This window comes from Frieseomelitta varia, unplaced genomic scaffold (assembly GCF_011392965.1).
Source record: "Frieseomelitta varia isolate USP_RPSP 00005682 unplaced genomic scaffold, Fvar_1.2 scaffold_130, whole genome shotgun sequence".
Taxonomy (NCBI): domain Eukaryota; kingdom Metazoa; phylum Arthropoda; class Insecta; order Hymenoptera; family Apidae; genus Frieseomelitta; species Frieseomelitta varia.
This window is the reverse complement of record NW_025108973.1, coordinates 3,866-19,205: the sequence shown is the minus strand read 5'-3', so window position 1 is coordinate 19,205 and position 15,340 is coordinate 3,866. Positions and strand designations below refer to the sequence as shown.

The window sequence follows — 15,340 nt, the reverse complement described above, 5'->3', positions numbered from 1 at the left end:
TCTATACAAAATTGGGGGAATTCTACCACATAGTTCTTTTTTTTATTGATCGTAAAGATTACCAACTTACTACTTATAAATACTGTATTTGAATGCAAAGTCATAGATAAAAGGAAATAAAATACAGTATACAATCTTTTCAATTGTATATAATTTATTTTTGAGTAAAGTTCTTAAAACAAATTTTATATTTTATATTGAATATTGTTTAATATTCTTTGTGCTATATGTAACGTTTCAGTTGGGAATATACAGTTAGTAATTTTTTAAATTTTTATACACATCTACTAGTATCAAACGAGATTTATAAATTGCGAAACAATATATTTTACAAATATTCCTCAAAATTTATAGAATAAAGTCTTTTCTTACTCATTACATAAAAAATTAAAACACAACGTCTTCTCTTTTTTATTTCCCTAGTGTTTCATTTTTTTATTATTGAAATGTTATACCATGTTAATAATCGTTGGATTTTAATCTTACTGTTGTCTAGGTATTTTTTTTTAGAAAGTATACACATTTCGGACTATATATTACAGAAGTAATTTAAACTGTGCAGCAAAAACTCACTAAAAGAGCATATGAGAGATAGACAATTTTTCACAGAAATCAAAATAGGTTTTAATTAGAAACATTCGACATATTAAATGCTGGATCGGCGCTCGATTAATTTAAATGCGTGTTTCATAATAGACTGAATTCAAATCGAGCTATTTTCGTTCAATGAGAGAATCACGGTTCTCAAAATGATCATAGTGGTTGTTATGTTTCTTTAAAGAATATGGCAAGATGGCGACATATTTGAAGCGAACGTCAAAATTGTTTGATATTTCTTTGACACAATCATCGCTGGATATTAATCTACGAGATTTAATATGCCCAGTATGCCGCAGCATTCTTATTGAACCAGTAACATTGCCGTGTACACATAACCTTTGCTTAAAATGTTTGAAAGGTACTTTCGAATACAATAGTTTGAGTTGTCCTCTTTGTCGAATACGAGTCGGTTCTTGGCTACGTACAGCGACGAAGACCGAAACATTAGTTAATAACGGCCTTTGGGAGTTAATTCAGACGAAATTTTCCAAAGAGGTTGAAAGTAAATACAGCGGTAACGACAGAAGTATCGATTTGGATGCTGGTAAGTTTTCAACAACACTAGATAAACAAATGTAACATAACCTCTGTAGCTATATAATCACAACATTGATATATATGCACGTGTACGTGATTGAAAATAATAAAACGTGTTTTTCTAATAAGGAAATTCAATTTTATTATAACATAACAACGTAATGATAGCAATGTCATCAATGCTAAATTAGGCACAGAATTCTATGATGTTTATCATTTCTATCGTCGAAGAAAAAGTATAATTTAAGTGCCATTTAAAACTGAACTGTATATTTGCGCATTAAATATGTCTGAGGTATTCTTTCTTTTTCTTGCAGGCTACATTGGTGCTGATAAGATACTTAGTGCAGCTGGAGAAATTCGACACGAATATGAGGTGCAACTTCAAATGGCAGAGGAAGAAATGCGATGTCAAAGAAAAGCTGAAGAGATAGCCAGCGAGGCTTTGATTCGCAAAATTCAAGAAGAAGAGCAACAACAACAGCTGGTTCAATTAACTCAAGATCAATTACTTGCTAAATCTTTGGTAAAGAAACAGCTTGTCGACAAACACAAAGAAGTGTCTAAATATAAGAACTCTCTCAATGTATCTAATAGTTCTTTTCACACTTCAAAATTGAATGTCGCTACTATGACTGAAGTGAATTCATACAAAGGGGAATCGCAAAGTTCGAAGTATGAGAAAGAGTCTCAAGATAATTCTGGATTAAGAAGATCAAATATTGCGTTAATATCTAAGATCCATACAGAAAGATATGCGTCTAGTATAAAAAACAATGTAGACCTGTCTGGTGCATGTAACGATTCTACGAGTAAATTCTGTTGTCAGAAACCTGTACATAATGCTGTTTCAAGAACTTTAAAGCATCAAACGGTATCTAAAGTAATTGAGCCTTGTATATCAAAATGCTCTTTGGAACCTAGAACGTCTACTTCAAAAATATATGGTACCCAGAGCAAGGAAGAGTTGCATGTACCAAATGATATCGTGAACAGTAAAAAAAAGAGCTTAAGTGTGGAAGTGTGTGTGTCGTCAGGGGACGATGACGAAAGAATGGGAAGTGCAGAAAGTACTGGTAGTCATGATAGCATTAATCAAGAAATTCATCATTTTAAACCTATCAAGGCTATGCCCAGAACACCATTAAAAATGTCTACAGGTTGAACTTTACTGTTTGAATGTTAATGTTTACACGTGATCTGTCCGGAGAGTAATGAGAATTTTGTTTTATAAAAAAATTTTTATTGAAAAAATCTACAAGGAAATATCATTTCCCTTATTAAAGTAATTATTTCATTCTCATTATTTTCCGGACACATCATATACTTGGGTTCAAATTCCAACATTCTTCAAAATAATTTACGTAGTAATTTATGTATATTTATAATATTGTGTTACAGATGGAAGACAAATAGATCCGAAACTAATTAGAGTTGTTCCAATACTAAAAAGGATATCGAACGTTGTACCTAAACCTCCGTCTCAAGTACATTTAAAACGAATCATTGGATGTTCCTGGAGTGCGTTTCGAGGTAAGTTGATTTTATAATGCAGTAGAATATATACAATAGGATATAAAGTCACATGAGCAGAAATACAATATTTTCAAATCTCATAGGAAGAACTAAACAGAGCTCTAAAGAAAAAGATTCATCTAAGCAAGAGATTGAACAGAAACCATCAACATCTTGTAATCAGTCACAGACAAAATTTCAGACGCATGATAATATTCGCAAACTTGAATATATTTCAGAGATATCGTTCGATTCTAATAAAAATTATGCTAAAAATGTGAATAACATAATTAATGGTACTAAAGTTAGTAAAAATTTAATATTAGAAGAGCATAGAGATATTAGAAAAGTACAAAAGTCTTGGAAATCTCATGTTAGAAACGGTATGGTGTGTAAATCCAAACGACAAAAATCTTTGTGGGCTAAGAAAGATATTAAGGTTGCAGCAAATACAAAGTATACGAATGATATCGAAGTGAGAAATTTAAATTCCTCGTCTGAATCTATGAAGCTAAATTCTTTCTATGATAAAAAATCTGAAATACGGGAAGCGGACGATATAACGATCGAAAATATTGCGGAGAGAATAAAGAAAAGGAAAATAAACACAGATAAAAAGAATTCCACCAGACTGTCCTCTTCGGATTTAGAAACAATTATAAAAAGAGACACAAGAAAGAGACCGTGTAGAAAAGAGGAGATTGAATATGAAATGACAGACGATGTTCCTGTTTCAGTGCAAAATAGAAGTAGAACTAAGTTCACTAGATCTGCTTTATCGAAGTCGAAACAGCGAAGGGTGTGCTCAACGAAACAATCTAGTATAGAAAGTTCCGAGAAAGGTGACGCTTCCATAAAGTTAAATTGCCAGATTAACAATTCTGGCTTAAAAAGAACAACACGAAAGATAAAACAGGCCAACAGTTCCATAAATACAACATACGATAGCGTGAATAATGTGGACAATTGCAATTCGTCTAAATCTTGCGTTGAGATGCAAGAACGTATATCAGAGAATAACAATACTACCGAAACGAGTACGATTGTGGAGAAAAATATTCTCTCGGACGAAGAAATTATCAAAGAGCAAGAACGAATGGAAAGACTAGTTATACAGGAGAAAGAAGACTTCGAGTTGGCCCAAAGATTGCAGGCAAAGTTTGATGAGATGGAGGGAATCGCTGGTCGAACCAGAAGATCTAGGAGGGCGATCGAGAGTGAAACAATCGAACTAGACTTGTATAAAATTGCCGGGAGAAATCTACAAAAAGCAATGAATTCGCATACTGCCAAATCATCAATTATCAATCACGCTGTAAACACCGAGGTGAAAAAACGTGGTAGACCTCCAAAGCGTGTAAAATAATCTATCAGCATTGATCATTACGTCGGCAAATCGCGAACTTTCCAAATGGATGTTCCTATAAACTGTAAAAGAAAGGTTTGAATTTCATATTGTACAATATTTTATCTATCTTAATCGAATTATTTGCGTGGCTTGATATGCGTACCTGGAAGAGATGTCAATGCGTTCAAGAGAATGTTTTATGAACGTGTATAATCGTGTTTTGTAATATATTTTATTTACATTTGATGTTGAAAGATCGAAAAAAATATTATATTGAATAATGATCACGAGTCGGTAAGCTATTTTGAAGAACAACAATATTATTCTAGAGAAAAGAAATGGAAGTGAAACTTCTCTCAAGCATTTTTATTCTTTGTTGTCATTGACTTGTATAATAGTTGATAGGAGACACAATTCGACTGATGCATAAAAGATGGGATTCTTGAGATTAAAATTATAGCTTTAAAAAGATTTATTATATATTTAAAAACAATACACACAAAATATGTAGATGTAGTACTATTACCATTCTTTTTTTTTTTTCTTTTTTTTTTTTCTAGTAAGATACGTGAATTACGGTTAAGTATTCATTTTATAAAAATGATCAAAATAATCACAAGTTAATGTCATACATTTATATTTGGAAGTACTATTATTTCTTTTTATACAAGAGAATAGAGAGCTCTAATATCAATTTTCGCTAAATATTGTAATTTGTAGGTTAAGCAAGAACACGATCTTGTTTTCTCTCTTGTATTGTAGAGCATTCTTTCTATGTCATATCGTTTACAGCAACTTTGATTTATGTCCGTTAATCCAACGATCAACAATAAACTGTTGTACGAGATTTGTAGTATTTTTCGATTCTTAATCGAACTTCGTAAATATACGCATGTATTTCAATTTCTTTTCAAAGCACGTGGCGGAAATTTTTCAGTTCAAAAGGAACTTGATCTTGTATACGCCGAAATTATATTGTCAATATTATATTGTTACATTACCTCTTGCAATTATTCACGCGTATCAGCAGTTTTCTTTTCCTCTTCCAATGTTTTTCTTTTTTTCCATGTTTATTGTTTTCCTCTTTGTTCCTTTTTTCTTTTTTTTAACCTTCATCGCACACGCAATTTTCGACGACATATATTTCCGTTTAATCTTCGTTCGAGATATTTCCAGTACTTCATATGCGATGCAAAAAACTTCGAATCCAGTATGATTTGTTAATTGTTATCTAGATTATTCGTTTACAGTCGTGTATTAATTAATAGTATTGACAGAGTACAAGTTACATATATATATATATATATATATTTCCGAGGAACAAATGGAAATTTGAGGGAATGTGAAAAGGGAGAGCGAGAAAAGTTAAGAATTAAATGAGAAAGGGAGAGTTGAAAAAAAATTTGGCAGGCGCTTATATTATTGAGGTGCTTCAAACGCCAGTAACGTGTTGTCATACAACAATGTAGAGTAACATGCGTCGGGCATCTCGTTAAATTTATTTCTTACTCCGTCAATAGTGATAGTCTTTCAATTACATACTTATATACATACAGGCATATATACATAAATGCATCATACGCATAAGTATGATTAATCACATGTACTACCGTAATACCACCGGTGTACGATTGCAAAGGGGGAAAAAAAGTAAACCAATCAAGATCGCTTTGAACATAATTTATCGCGTAATTGCACTAAAGAAAGAAGGAAAAAAAAACTAAAATCAGAGTAAAGATAAACTATAAGATTTACGAATGTATAAAGAAAATATTTACAGATATAGATTAACTACATTACTATACGGATAACGTCGAACAATATGTATCGGTAAATAGGAAATAGCGAGATGTACAATGTATAATCCAGACTTGAGAATGAAAGAGAAAAGAAAAGAAAAGAAAGAAACGAACAGAGAGACAGAATAAATAATACGTAACATGGTAAATAATATGGATTTTTGAAAAAGTCATTTTTATATTGTACGAACTGCAGATAGGACTAGTGTATCGAAAGTAACGGGAAGAAAGCAATCGACAAGTACTTTGTTGTACTATTATTCTTCCTGAATATCTTTTATGTATCAATACAAATAAACAGATGTAATTATTCTATAAAGCGTTTCTATTTACATGCACGCTTGCACTTGTCCGAATGATTGGATCTCTCGAGTACTAACAAAACCGTCGGTATCTTAAAATTCTTCAAGTTACGTTAAACGCAAATTGAAAACAAATTGTAGAATGTTTGTCCCAGCGTAAAATCTACAGATGTATCAATGTCGAGTTGCTGAGTCAGTTGCGTTATATTATTGGTCTACAATGTAATACGTACTGAAAAGATAATATACACGCGTATGCGCGTGACAATTCGGTCAAGGGTATCGTGGAGGTAAATATCCTAGCGTCTTGGCGTAGCGAGATCTCCACAATGAATTTTCACGAGATTTCTACAATGGCTAGCAAACCGATAGCTCCTCTTACAATCGGAATGATTTTCGTATTTTGCAGTTAATCCGCGTTAGACGAGTAAGATGATTCGATCATGTTTGAATTTGAGATCGTATAACGGTGAACAAGAATGATGGCAGTGGAGTTTCGAGTACTCATTCTATTTCGTTGCATGTTGAAACACGGTGGCGCGAAGTGGCAAAATAATAACAGGACAATGTGCCTTCTCCGCAAATAGCTTTAGTCGCTGCGGTAAGTAGTAACATCGATTAAGCGGTACGTATCCTACCTGTTCATAGTGTTTATAGAGAGGGGAGTAACATGCACGAATGCCGAAGCAAAGGAAGAAAAAAAACGGCAGGATGAAAAGAAGAGGGAAATGACGAGTGTATATATACATAAATGTACGTAGATAGAAGAGGCGTATAGTACCACGACGGGTGCAACGTGACCGAGAAACCACGTGATCCGGTTGGCCAATTGCAAGGTACGCGGAGACGCTGTCACGTTGCATTCGGCGTGGCTCCGCGCGTTCCCCTTGCTCTTACGGCATATCTCTTCGCATATGCGAGCAACTGTTTCTCGTGCGCGGTTCGTTCGTTCGTTCGTTCCTTCGTTGCGACTCTTACCGTCTATTGTATCTCGGAGGTGAACTGTGAGAAACATTTGATTTTGATCAACGACCGCCGAAGATTTTGACAACGCGTTACCATTACTTTTGAACGTGCGTGCTGCGTTTCTTTCGAGGTTTGACAAGTTCGTTCAGTGCATGGAAACAATATATGCATCACATTCGGATACGTTAAAATGTTCGTGCCTCCGCACGACTGTAAGTACATACACGTAAATATACATATTAGATCGTTTTGGTTTGCAGCGTACTCTCTTTTTGCTTGTTGTTAATTTTGATTCACTCTAACAAGAGATTTCTACCCAATCTCTTGTTATTGCTGACAAACGACATTCGTCATTGCTTTAAAGCGCGTATTATTTCTGATTTTTATCGATCATCCGACTTTTCTTCTTTTTATTTTCTTTTTTCGTCGACGAACGTAGTAATTACATCTTGTAATTAGATTTAGATAAACTCCAACTTCAAAGCACACGAAGCTTCTCCGTTATCCGACGGGATTCTTCGTTGCATCGATTTATCAAAGGCCGTTCGCGCACACACGTCCACGTGTATGCACGTACGTGCACATGCACACACACGACGCGGCTATTTATACATTCGCGCGTGTTTCATTTTTGCTTCGCGGGCACATGTAACGCGCGGCCATTACTGAATGTAAAATTTCCTCGATTGGAAACACTTAACGTCAAATCAGAAAACATTGGAAAACAAGCGTCATCGGGTACGCGCAGATCGCCGCGTTCTTTTTTATCGACGGAACGTCGACTTCGCGAACTTCGTGCAGGGATTTGCAACAATTGCGACTGGCGATCCATTGAGAGAAAAAAAGCGAGGAAAAAGTCGATTATTTCGGTGGGTCAACGTTTACTTCTGTCTCTCAAAATACAGTTCCTGTTATTGTTTCCGTTGCGAATGCGAGCACAGGTAATGCAAATTGCAAAATGTTGCCTAAGTTAGAGTGATAACTTCTATATGCTTAAGTTGGTAATTTCGAAGTCGGGGGAAGCTCGATCGCTTCGTGGACGTGTCATTAGATACTGCTGATGTTGTTGGTTCCTTATCGTGGCAGATCGAGTTGAAGACCTGCGTCGTTGACGAGACGCGCGCCGTGATCGACGATTTACGCGTTGCACGAGCTTCGGCGCCGGTGATCAATCGATCAATCAGCGAGATCAAATTCAAAAAGGGAAATTGGAGCAAAGGGTCCGTTTGTGAAGCTTCACTTACTCCGGCAAACACAGGTAACCGCCAAGACTTATGTAATACTTCTATATTTGGGCATGACGGGGATAGTTACGTGAGTCGACCTGGAATTAATTTTACATTTAACGAAGTTGGACGAAAATAAAAACTTAGCGTTTTGTATTATTTTTCTTTTTTTTCGGATGACATTTTTCCGATCTTTATTCGCATTTGTTTCTAATATCTAAATGGTACCTATATCTAAATAAATATTTCTAATATCTAAATAAATATCTTTTAATAAATATTTCTAACGTCTAAATAAATATCTAAATAGTATCTACATCTAAACTTGTGTATAATTTAGAAAAAAAAACATGTAGTTTGATTGTTGATCGCTCGTTCAAACTGCAATCGACAGAATTTGTCGAATTATTTGTTTCTGAGTTTGCACAGAGTTGCTCAACAAGACGATTGACGCGTGTAAACGAAACATAGTTTCATACGTTCGCACAAACTTTCGCAAATGTTATGCGCATGTGACATAATGTGTATGTAACATAGTCACGATAAACAGAACGTCCGTTACCATCGATTCCCCTCTACTGCACAGTAGTGGAGTTAAACGTGATGCGTCAGCTAATGCGTAACATGCACAGTAGAAATATCGGAACTCTGTCAGACGTCAAGATTGGTACAGTAGTGCCCACTTAAGCAATCGAGACCGAGAGAAAACGCTCAAGTGGGGGAAGGTGTAATTCTGCGAATTATGCCAAAATATTTCGTATCAGGTATCGCTCGCTTTGTATTGTGCAAAGTGTCAAACTTCATGCGGCCTTCGGCACATCGCACAGTAAGGTAATATAGAGTAAGATAGATCCAATTCTAAGATTGGTGGGGATAGCGACGGACGTTTAAGCGGGCACTACTCTATATAGTCTATATCACACATTGGGTTGGCCAAAAAGTAACTGCGTTGTTTTTTTTTCAGTAAAAGGTGAACTTTTCGCGAGAAACAAAAACTTTATTAATATGTTGACCATTTCGTTTGATTGCCTTTTGCCATCTTTCAGGCAACTTCGTGATTCCGCGGTCTTGTCTTTTTCGGCAAGAAACAATTCCGAGAACTGTTAATGATTTGATATCCTCGTCAGCAGTGAAATTTCGCGTAAACAAATTTCTGACACTGCCGTGATTTGAAGGCTTCTTTGCCGTGCACGTCAGATAATTTTTTATAAGCTTGCACAGTTTCATTCCTTTTCGAAAGGTAGTACAGTAAAATATGACGAGAATGCTCTTTGAGATTCCTTCGTTTTGAAAATTGGCGCCGAATAAACAATCGTCTATGAGATCGTGCATTTTCTTTTTCTAAAACAATCGACCACAGAACGAATTTGCGGTTTGAAATTAAGTTACCGATTGAGAATTGTATAAGTTATTACAATTATAAAATTATATTTTAAGATACATGCTCGTCTGTTAGAAAAAAATTTGGTTGTAACCAAATACTTTTTGGTCAGCCCAATAGTGTAACATAAACACAACATACAACTTCGTTGACTTTTGCTTTTTTTTTTAAATTTCGGAAAATATTTCTCCCATTAAAAACGAAACGACACTGAAGGAATGCAGTAAAAACAAAAATCTATCTGGAATTATAGCGAGAGTAATGACGCGCTAATCCCGATAAGATTGTATTTAAGAAAAACGAATCATTTTTTCCTGTAAACTTTGTTTTAGGGAAAAAATTGCAACAGCTGATCTAGAGAGAAAGAGAGGAGAGAGACAGAGTCGACTTGCCAGGATGACGACACTGGAAGATTAAAGATACTAATTTAGCCAAGCTCGTTGTACAAAATCTGCAAAAAACACGCGCAAACAAACTTCACAAAACATCCTCCTGGGAGAGAAAAAGAGAGAGTGAGACGGAGGTGGTCGAGAAAGAGAGGTTAGGGACGAGGAAAAAAAAGAGTGGTTAAGAAAATAGAGAAGAAGCGTCGAGGGAGGTGCGTTCTTGCGCTTGTATGCGTATAAGTGTGAAGGCGCGCGCGCGCGCGTGTGTGCGTGCGCGCGTATACGAAACAGTGACGAAAGCACGGGGGCAGAAACGAAGATCAGAGGAGAAACTATTTGGTGATTCGAAAATGTGTTGCTCGTCTGATCGAACATCAATATTGTATTGAGAGGGAAGTGTGCAACAGTGGGAGGGAAAAGACGAAGGAATCAGGAGAAAAAGGGGGGAGGGGACTTTGAAAAAAAGGCGAGTCTCGCGAGGAGGAAATGAAGATGACAGGTAGTCGCAGTAGTGAAATAAACCCGGAAGTGACGCTGCACGGCGAGGGCGGGAAGCACACGGTTCATTGGTTTCGCAAGGGTCTCAGACTGCACGATAATCCCTCGTTGAGGGAGGGCCTCGTCGGAGCTTCCACCTTTCGTTGCGTGTTCGTTTTGGACCCGTGGTTCGCCGGAAGTACGAACGTTGGCATCAACAAATGGAGGTGAGCAACGTTTCACAAGTAAATGGAGGTGACCAAGTTTTGTTTCACAAAATGACGAGAAGCAATATAAAGTATAAATAAATTATACTTTATATTATAGCAATATAAAGTATAAATATAAGCAGTATAAAGTATAAATAAATTATACTTTATATGTACCTTATATTTATAAATAAATATAAAGTATAAATAATAAGAAATTACTAGAATAGGTATTTAATTATAATTACTACTTTCTATTTTTGTTACATTGAGAAATTATAACAAGCAATAAGAAATCACTTCGCAGAGAGTTTGCAATTTTCAGTTTGTCGACAGATTCCTGCTGCAGTGTTTGGAGGACCTCGACTGCTCCTTGAGGAAATTGAACTCCAGGTTGTTCGTGATACGGGGACAACCGGCGGATGCTCTGCCAAAATTGTTCAAGGAGTGGGGCACCACGAACCTGACCTTCGAGGAAGATTCAGAGCCATTTGGACGCGTCCGAGATCATAATATTTCGGCGTTGTGCAAGGAGCTTGGTATCTCCGTGGTCCAAAGGGTCTCGCATACCCTCTACAAGTTGGACGAGTGAGTGTCGAAAGATGTTGCTTTTATTCGAGCAATAAGTAGCTTTACCCTCGAATTTATTTTTCCTCCCAACACCAACTGATCCACGATGATGATCGTCGATGCGTGCCTTTTGATTTCTGCCCCGGAGAATGTTCCTTTTGTCTTGTTGATAATATTTGTAATGTTAAAGACAGTCACGGACTAATATCAATTGTGCATCTCTGCATATATTCCTGGGAATTCGAAGGACCACCATCCCACTGATGTGGGAAATGAAGAACTATGGACTATAATATTTATTGTGTAATATAAAGACTGATGGCTTCTACTAGATTCTTGCTCGAATCAAAATGTTGAAGATTACTGATGATTACTGCCATTGAATACTATTAACTTCTCATAATTTCTCTTTGCCTTCTGTCCAAGATGTTCTGGCATGATTTCTGCCGTTTAACACTGTTTTAAAAGACTCCTGACGATTACCTTAATTCTCTCAAAGTCCTTTAACGAGCCTTGGATTGATCTTTCCAAAGAACTCTGAGGATGTGTTAAGCTTTTCAAAATTTCCCATCGGGAATGGTTATTATTTTTGTGAAAATGATCCCGTTGCCTGCACAATCCTTCGAGCACGCACTTGAGACTGACTAAATTTGTCGGCCTAGATTAGAGTTTTCTAAGTGGTCAAATGGTTTTGAAATTCCTTGATTTGCCACGCTGGGTTGAAGCACGTCCATTTCATAAGTGTTTTTACGTATCCTTGGCCTTAAACCTTAAATTTCTTGGCCATCGAATCTAGAAGTAAGATTGTACATGCCAATTTATTGAAAATTCTGGTTTCAGGATCATCGAGAGGAACGGAGGGAAGCCACCGTTGACCTATCACCAATTTCAAACCGTGGTTGCCAGCATGGATCCTCCGGAACCACCGGTGCCCACCGTTACTTCCGTTTGCGTAGGCTCGGCCTACACTCCGTTGAAGGAAGATCACGACGATCATTACGGTGTCCCAACGCTCGAAGAACTTGGTAAAATTTACTTGCTGTTTGTTCACGTCCGAGAACAATGGAACCAGTTTGATTTCTCTAAATCTCCAATTTTAGGCTTCGACACGGAAGGTCTTCTTCCACCTGTGTGGGTCGGAGGCGAGAGCGAAGCTCTGGCACGGCTGGAGCGCCACCTTGAGAGGAAAGCTTGGGTGGCTAGTTTCGGTAGACCGAAAATGACCCCGCAGTCATTGTTGCCCAGTCAAACCGGCCTCTCGCCGTATTTAAGATTTGGATGCCTAAGCACCCGGCTATTTTATTATCAGCTCACTGATCTCTACAAAAAGGTAAAGGTGGTCTTTACTTTTATTTGAATAAATCCGCTCACGATAATTACGCTCTTACAACTGCAACTCGAGCCTTAATCCATGTCCAATGGTTTTTCAGATAAAAAAAGCGGTTCCGCCGCTCTCGTTGCACGGGCAGCTTTTGTGGCGCGAATTCTTTTACTGCGCCGCGACAAAGAACCCGAATTTCGATCGGATGCAGGGCAATCCAATCTGCGTGCAGATCCCTTGGGACAAGAACGTCGAGGCACTCGCCAAGTGGGCAAACGTGAGTGAGATTCGTCCGTACGCGAGAACGTCTGTCGTTCCTTATTCTTTTTTTGAGTTTGCACAAAAAACTCGAAAGACGTTTGTCGTACAGGGCCAAACGGGATTTCCGTGGATCGATGCGATCATGACTCAACTGAGAGAGGAGGGTTGGATACATCACTTGGCTAGACACGCGGTCGCCTGTTTCCTGACCAGAGGTGACCTTTGGATCTCCTGGGAAGAAGGGATGAAGGTGAAATATCTTCATGCTTGCCACTCGTTTCAATGAAAATTATAAACGGTTAACTTGGATCAACTCAAGAAAATATTAACGCTCGGGATTCGTACTAACATTGCTGCTAGCTTACATAGTCTTTTTCTGTTGTTTTGTGATTGTTTCACTTGTTGCTACGTAGCCTCGTTTCCCTTGATCATCTCTCTTGTTCACGTTTCGCATAATATTCATTTGAAATTATTCTCAAGGTGTTCGACGAGCTACTGCTGGATGCCGACTGGTCGGTGAACGCGGGAATGTGGATGTGGTTGTCGTGCAGTTCTTTCTTCCAGCAATTCTTTCACTGCTACTGCCCGGTGAGATTCGGCAGAAAGGCCGACCCAAATGGCGATTACATCAGGTAACCTTGATTCATATTCACTAAGAGAATACACGCAGTTGTCAAACTGTACCCGTTACACTCTCTGGCGATCTATCTTGTTACAGACGATACTTGCCGGTTCTGAAAAACTTCCCGACAAGATACATCCACGAGCCGTGGAACGCACCTCTCAGCGTGCAGCGTGCAGCCAAGTGTATCGTCGGCAAAGACTACTCGTTACCGATGGTGAATCACAGCAAAAGTTCCAGGATTAATATCGAGAGAATGAAGCAGGTCTATCAGCAATTAAACAAATATCGTGGTAACGGTATGTTCTTCACTCATGTTTTAAGAGGTCATGTCTTAAATTGAGGCTTGGCGTTAAAATGTGAAAAAATTATTCCTATTTTTTTAACATGCCAGGTGCATCCCTTAAAGGAGAAACAGTTGGTAAGCAATCTTTCACCTTTTGTATCATTCAATTGAACTAAATCTCTCTCTCTCTCTCTCTTTCTATTTTTTCCACTTAATAAATTTATGTTACAAGCAGTTCTTTTTTTAATAAGGTTTACTGAATGCACTGCCACTTCCATCGGTGAAAGAAAACGAGGAAGAAAAGAAGAAGACGAAGCAATCTCCGCCTCCCTCGGAGAATCAGTCGAAGATGGAAACTCTCGTCAAGGGGACGCAACATCAGCAACAACACCATCAGCATCAGTAGCGACAGACACGTCTGATGTCGTCGGAAACAACAAGGCGATAATCCGAAGAAACACAAATTTCTGTTACTTCTTACTTTTATTTAATGTTCACGCTTATTTATTTATGCCGTCGTTGCGTCGATGCTGGAATCGTCTCTCAATAGCAGTTTATATAATTTATATCTCTAACCGCGTATAATTAAACGTCCAATGGCTTGGAAAAGAAAGAAGAAAAGAAAAAGAAAAATTACTTTCAACGAGAAAAGCGGAGCCATCCGTTGCATTTGTTCGAACGATCTTTTTTTTTTTTTTTTTTGTTTTTTTTTGTATTTACGAGTACACATATTCCGTAACAAAAGATGTAAAACGGAAAGTTTACGTTTAAAGTTTACTTTTAAACAGGAAACTAACGATAACACGGATTTTATAATTCTTATCGTTGTACATATCGATATAATCTACACGTCGTGAATAGAAATTTTTCATGCAAAATCTGTGGTTCGACAATTATTTGTTCAATGCTCCTCGAGGCACAACACCGATCCCTGACGCTCTCTCTTTCTCTTTTTCCCCTTTACACGTTGAACGATTGTGTCATTAGCTACTAGTTTATAAAGAACCATTGTGTCCTACTTACCCCACGTAACGAGTGTCGGCTAGTAAAACGACGAAGTGGGAGGATCTTGCTAAAAAGCGTTGCTCTCTGAACACCTATGATTTACTCGTTTCGAACATTTACCCTTACGACTCTTTAGCAGGAACAAGTATCTAGAAACGATCTCGTATTCGACGGGGCATCTAATTGACTTAATCTTTTTTTTTTTCTTTTCGATCGATTGGCAGACTAACTCGTCTAGAAGCCTAGAGCAGCATCGCGGTTTCTTATAGCGTAACACACACACGCACGTATGTATATATCCTTTCGCTGTTAGCTCGCGTGGCCTAACGTCACTTTTACATCATCACGCGTGTCGCATACGTCTGCTGCACGCGCGGGCAACAACGGATTGCCAGGAATGATTTACGTGTATATATATATACATATATATATATATACATATATATATATATATATTACTGGGATGATTTCTCTTTCTTTTCTTTTTTTTTTTTAATTTTTTCATGTCAACAAATGATATATTTTTAGT

At 37.4% G+C, this 15,340-nt stretch overlaps 2 protein-coding genes across 2 annotated transcripts; both read left to right on the top strand.

The window, feature by feature from the left end:
* Nucleotides 1-721: 721 nt before the first annotated feature.
* On the top strand, nucleotides 722-6,114 carry LOC122528763. The gene is made up of 4 exons (XM_043654245.1): nucleotides 722-1,144; nucleotides 1,455-2,297; nucleotides 2,539-2,670; nucleotides 2,757-6,114. The coding sequence occupies exons 1-4, from the start codon at nucleotides 793-795 to the stop codon at nucleotides 4,016-4,018; spliced, it is 2,589 nt and encodes an 862-aa protein (XP_043510180.1). The 5' UTR covers nucleotides 722-792; the 3' UTR covers nucleotides 4,019-6,114.
* An 864-nt stretch (nucleotides 6,115-6,978) lies between these two features.
* On the top strand, nucleotides 6,979-14,684 carry LOC122528769 (cryptochrome-1-like). Its single transcript, XM_043654258.1, has 12 exons — nucleotides 6,979-7,279; nucleotides 8,154-8,325; nucleotides 10,007-10,764; nucleotides 11,083-11,334; nucleotides 12,157-12,341; nucleotides 12,417-12,646; nucleotides 12,747-12,914; nucleotides 13,008-13,148; nucleotides 13,379-13,530; nucleotides 13,617-13,819; nucleotides 13,915-13,941; nucleotides 14,058-14,684. Exons 3-12 carry the CDS (start codon nucleotides 10,547-10,549, stop codon nucleotides 14,210-14,212), a joined length of 1,731 nt encoding a protein of 576 aa, XP_043510193.1. The 5' UTR covers nucleotides 6,979-7,279; nucleotides 8,154-8,325; nucleotides 10,007-10,546; the 3' UTR covers nucleotides 14,213-14,684.
* The last annotated feature ends 656 nt before the right edge of the window (nucleotides 14,685-15,340 follow it).

Coding starts and splice junctions, on each gene's coding strand:
- LOC122528763 (XM_043654245.1), top strand. CDS start 793: ATGGCGACATATTTGAAGCGAACGTCAAAATTGTTTGATATTTCTTTG. Junction 2,298..2,538: donor ACCATTAAAAATGTCTACAG/GTTGAACTTTAC, acceptor ATTGTGTTACAG/ATGGAAGACAAATAGATCCG. Junction 2,671..2,756: donor TTCCTGGAGTGCGTTTCGAG/GTAAGTTGATTT, acceptor CAAATCTCATAG/GAAGAACTAAACAGAGCTCT.
- LOC122528769 (XM_043654258.1), top strand. CDS start 10,547: ATGAAGATGACAGGTAGTCGCAGTAGTGAAATAAACCCGGAAGTGACG. Junction 12,342..12,416: donor CCCAACGCTCGAAGAACTTG/GTAAAATTTACT, acceptor CTCCAATTTTAG/GCTTCGACACGGAAGGTCTT. Junction 13,531..13,616: donor CCAAATGGCGATTACATCAG/GTAACCTTGATT, acceptor ATCTTGTTACAG/ACGATACTTGCCGGTTCTGA.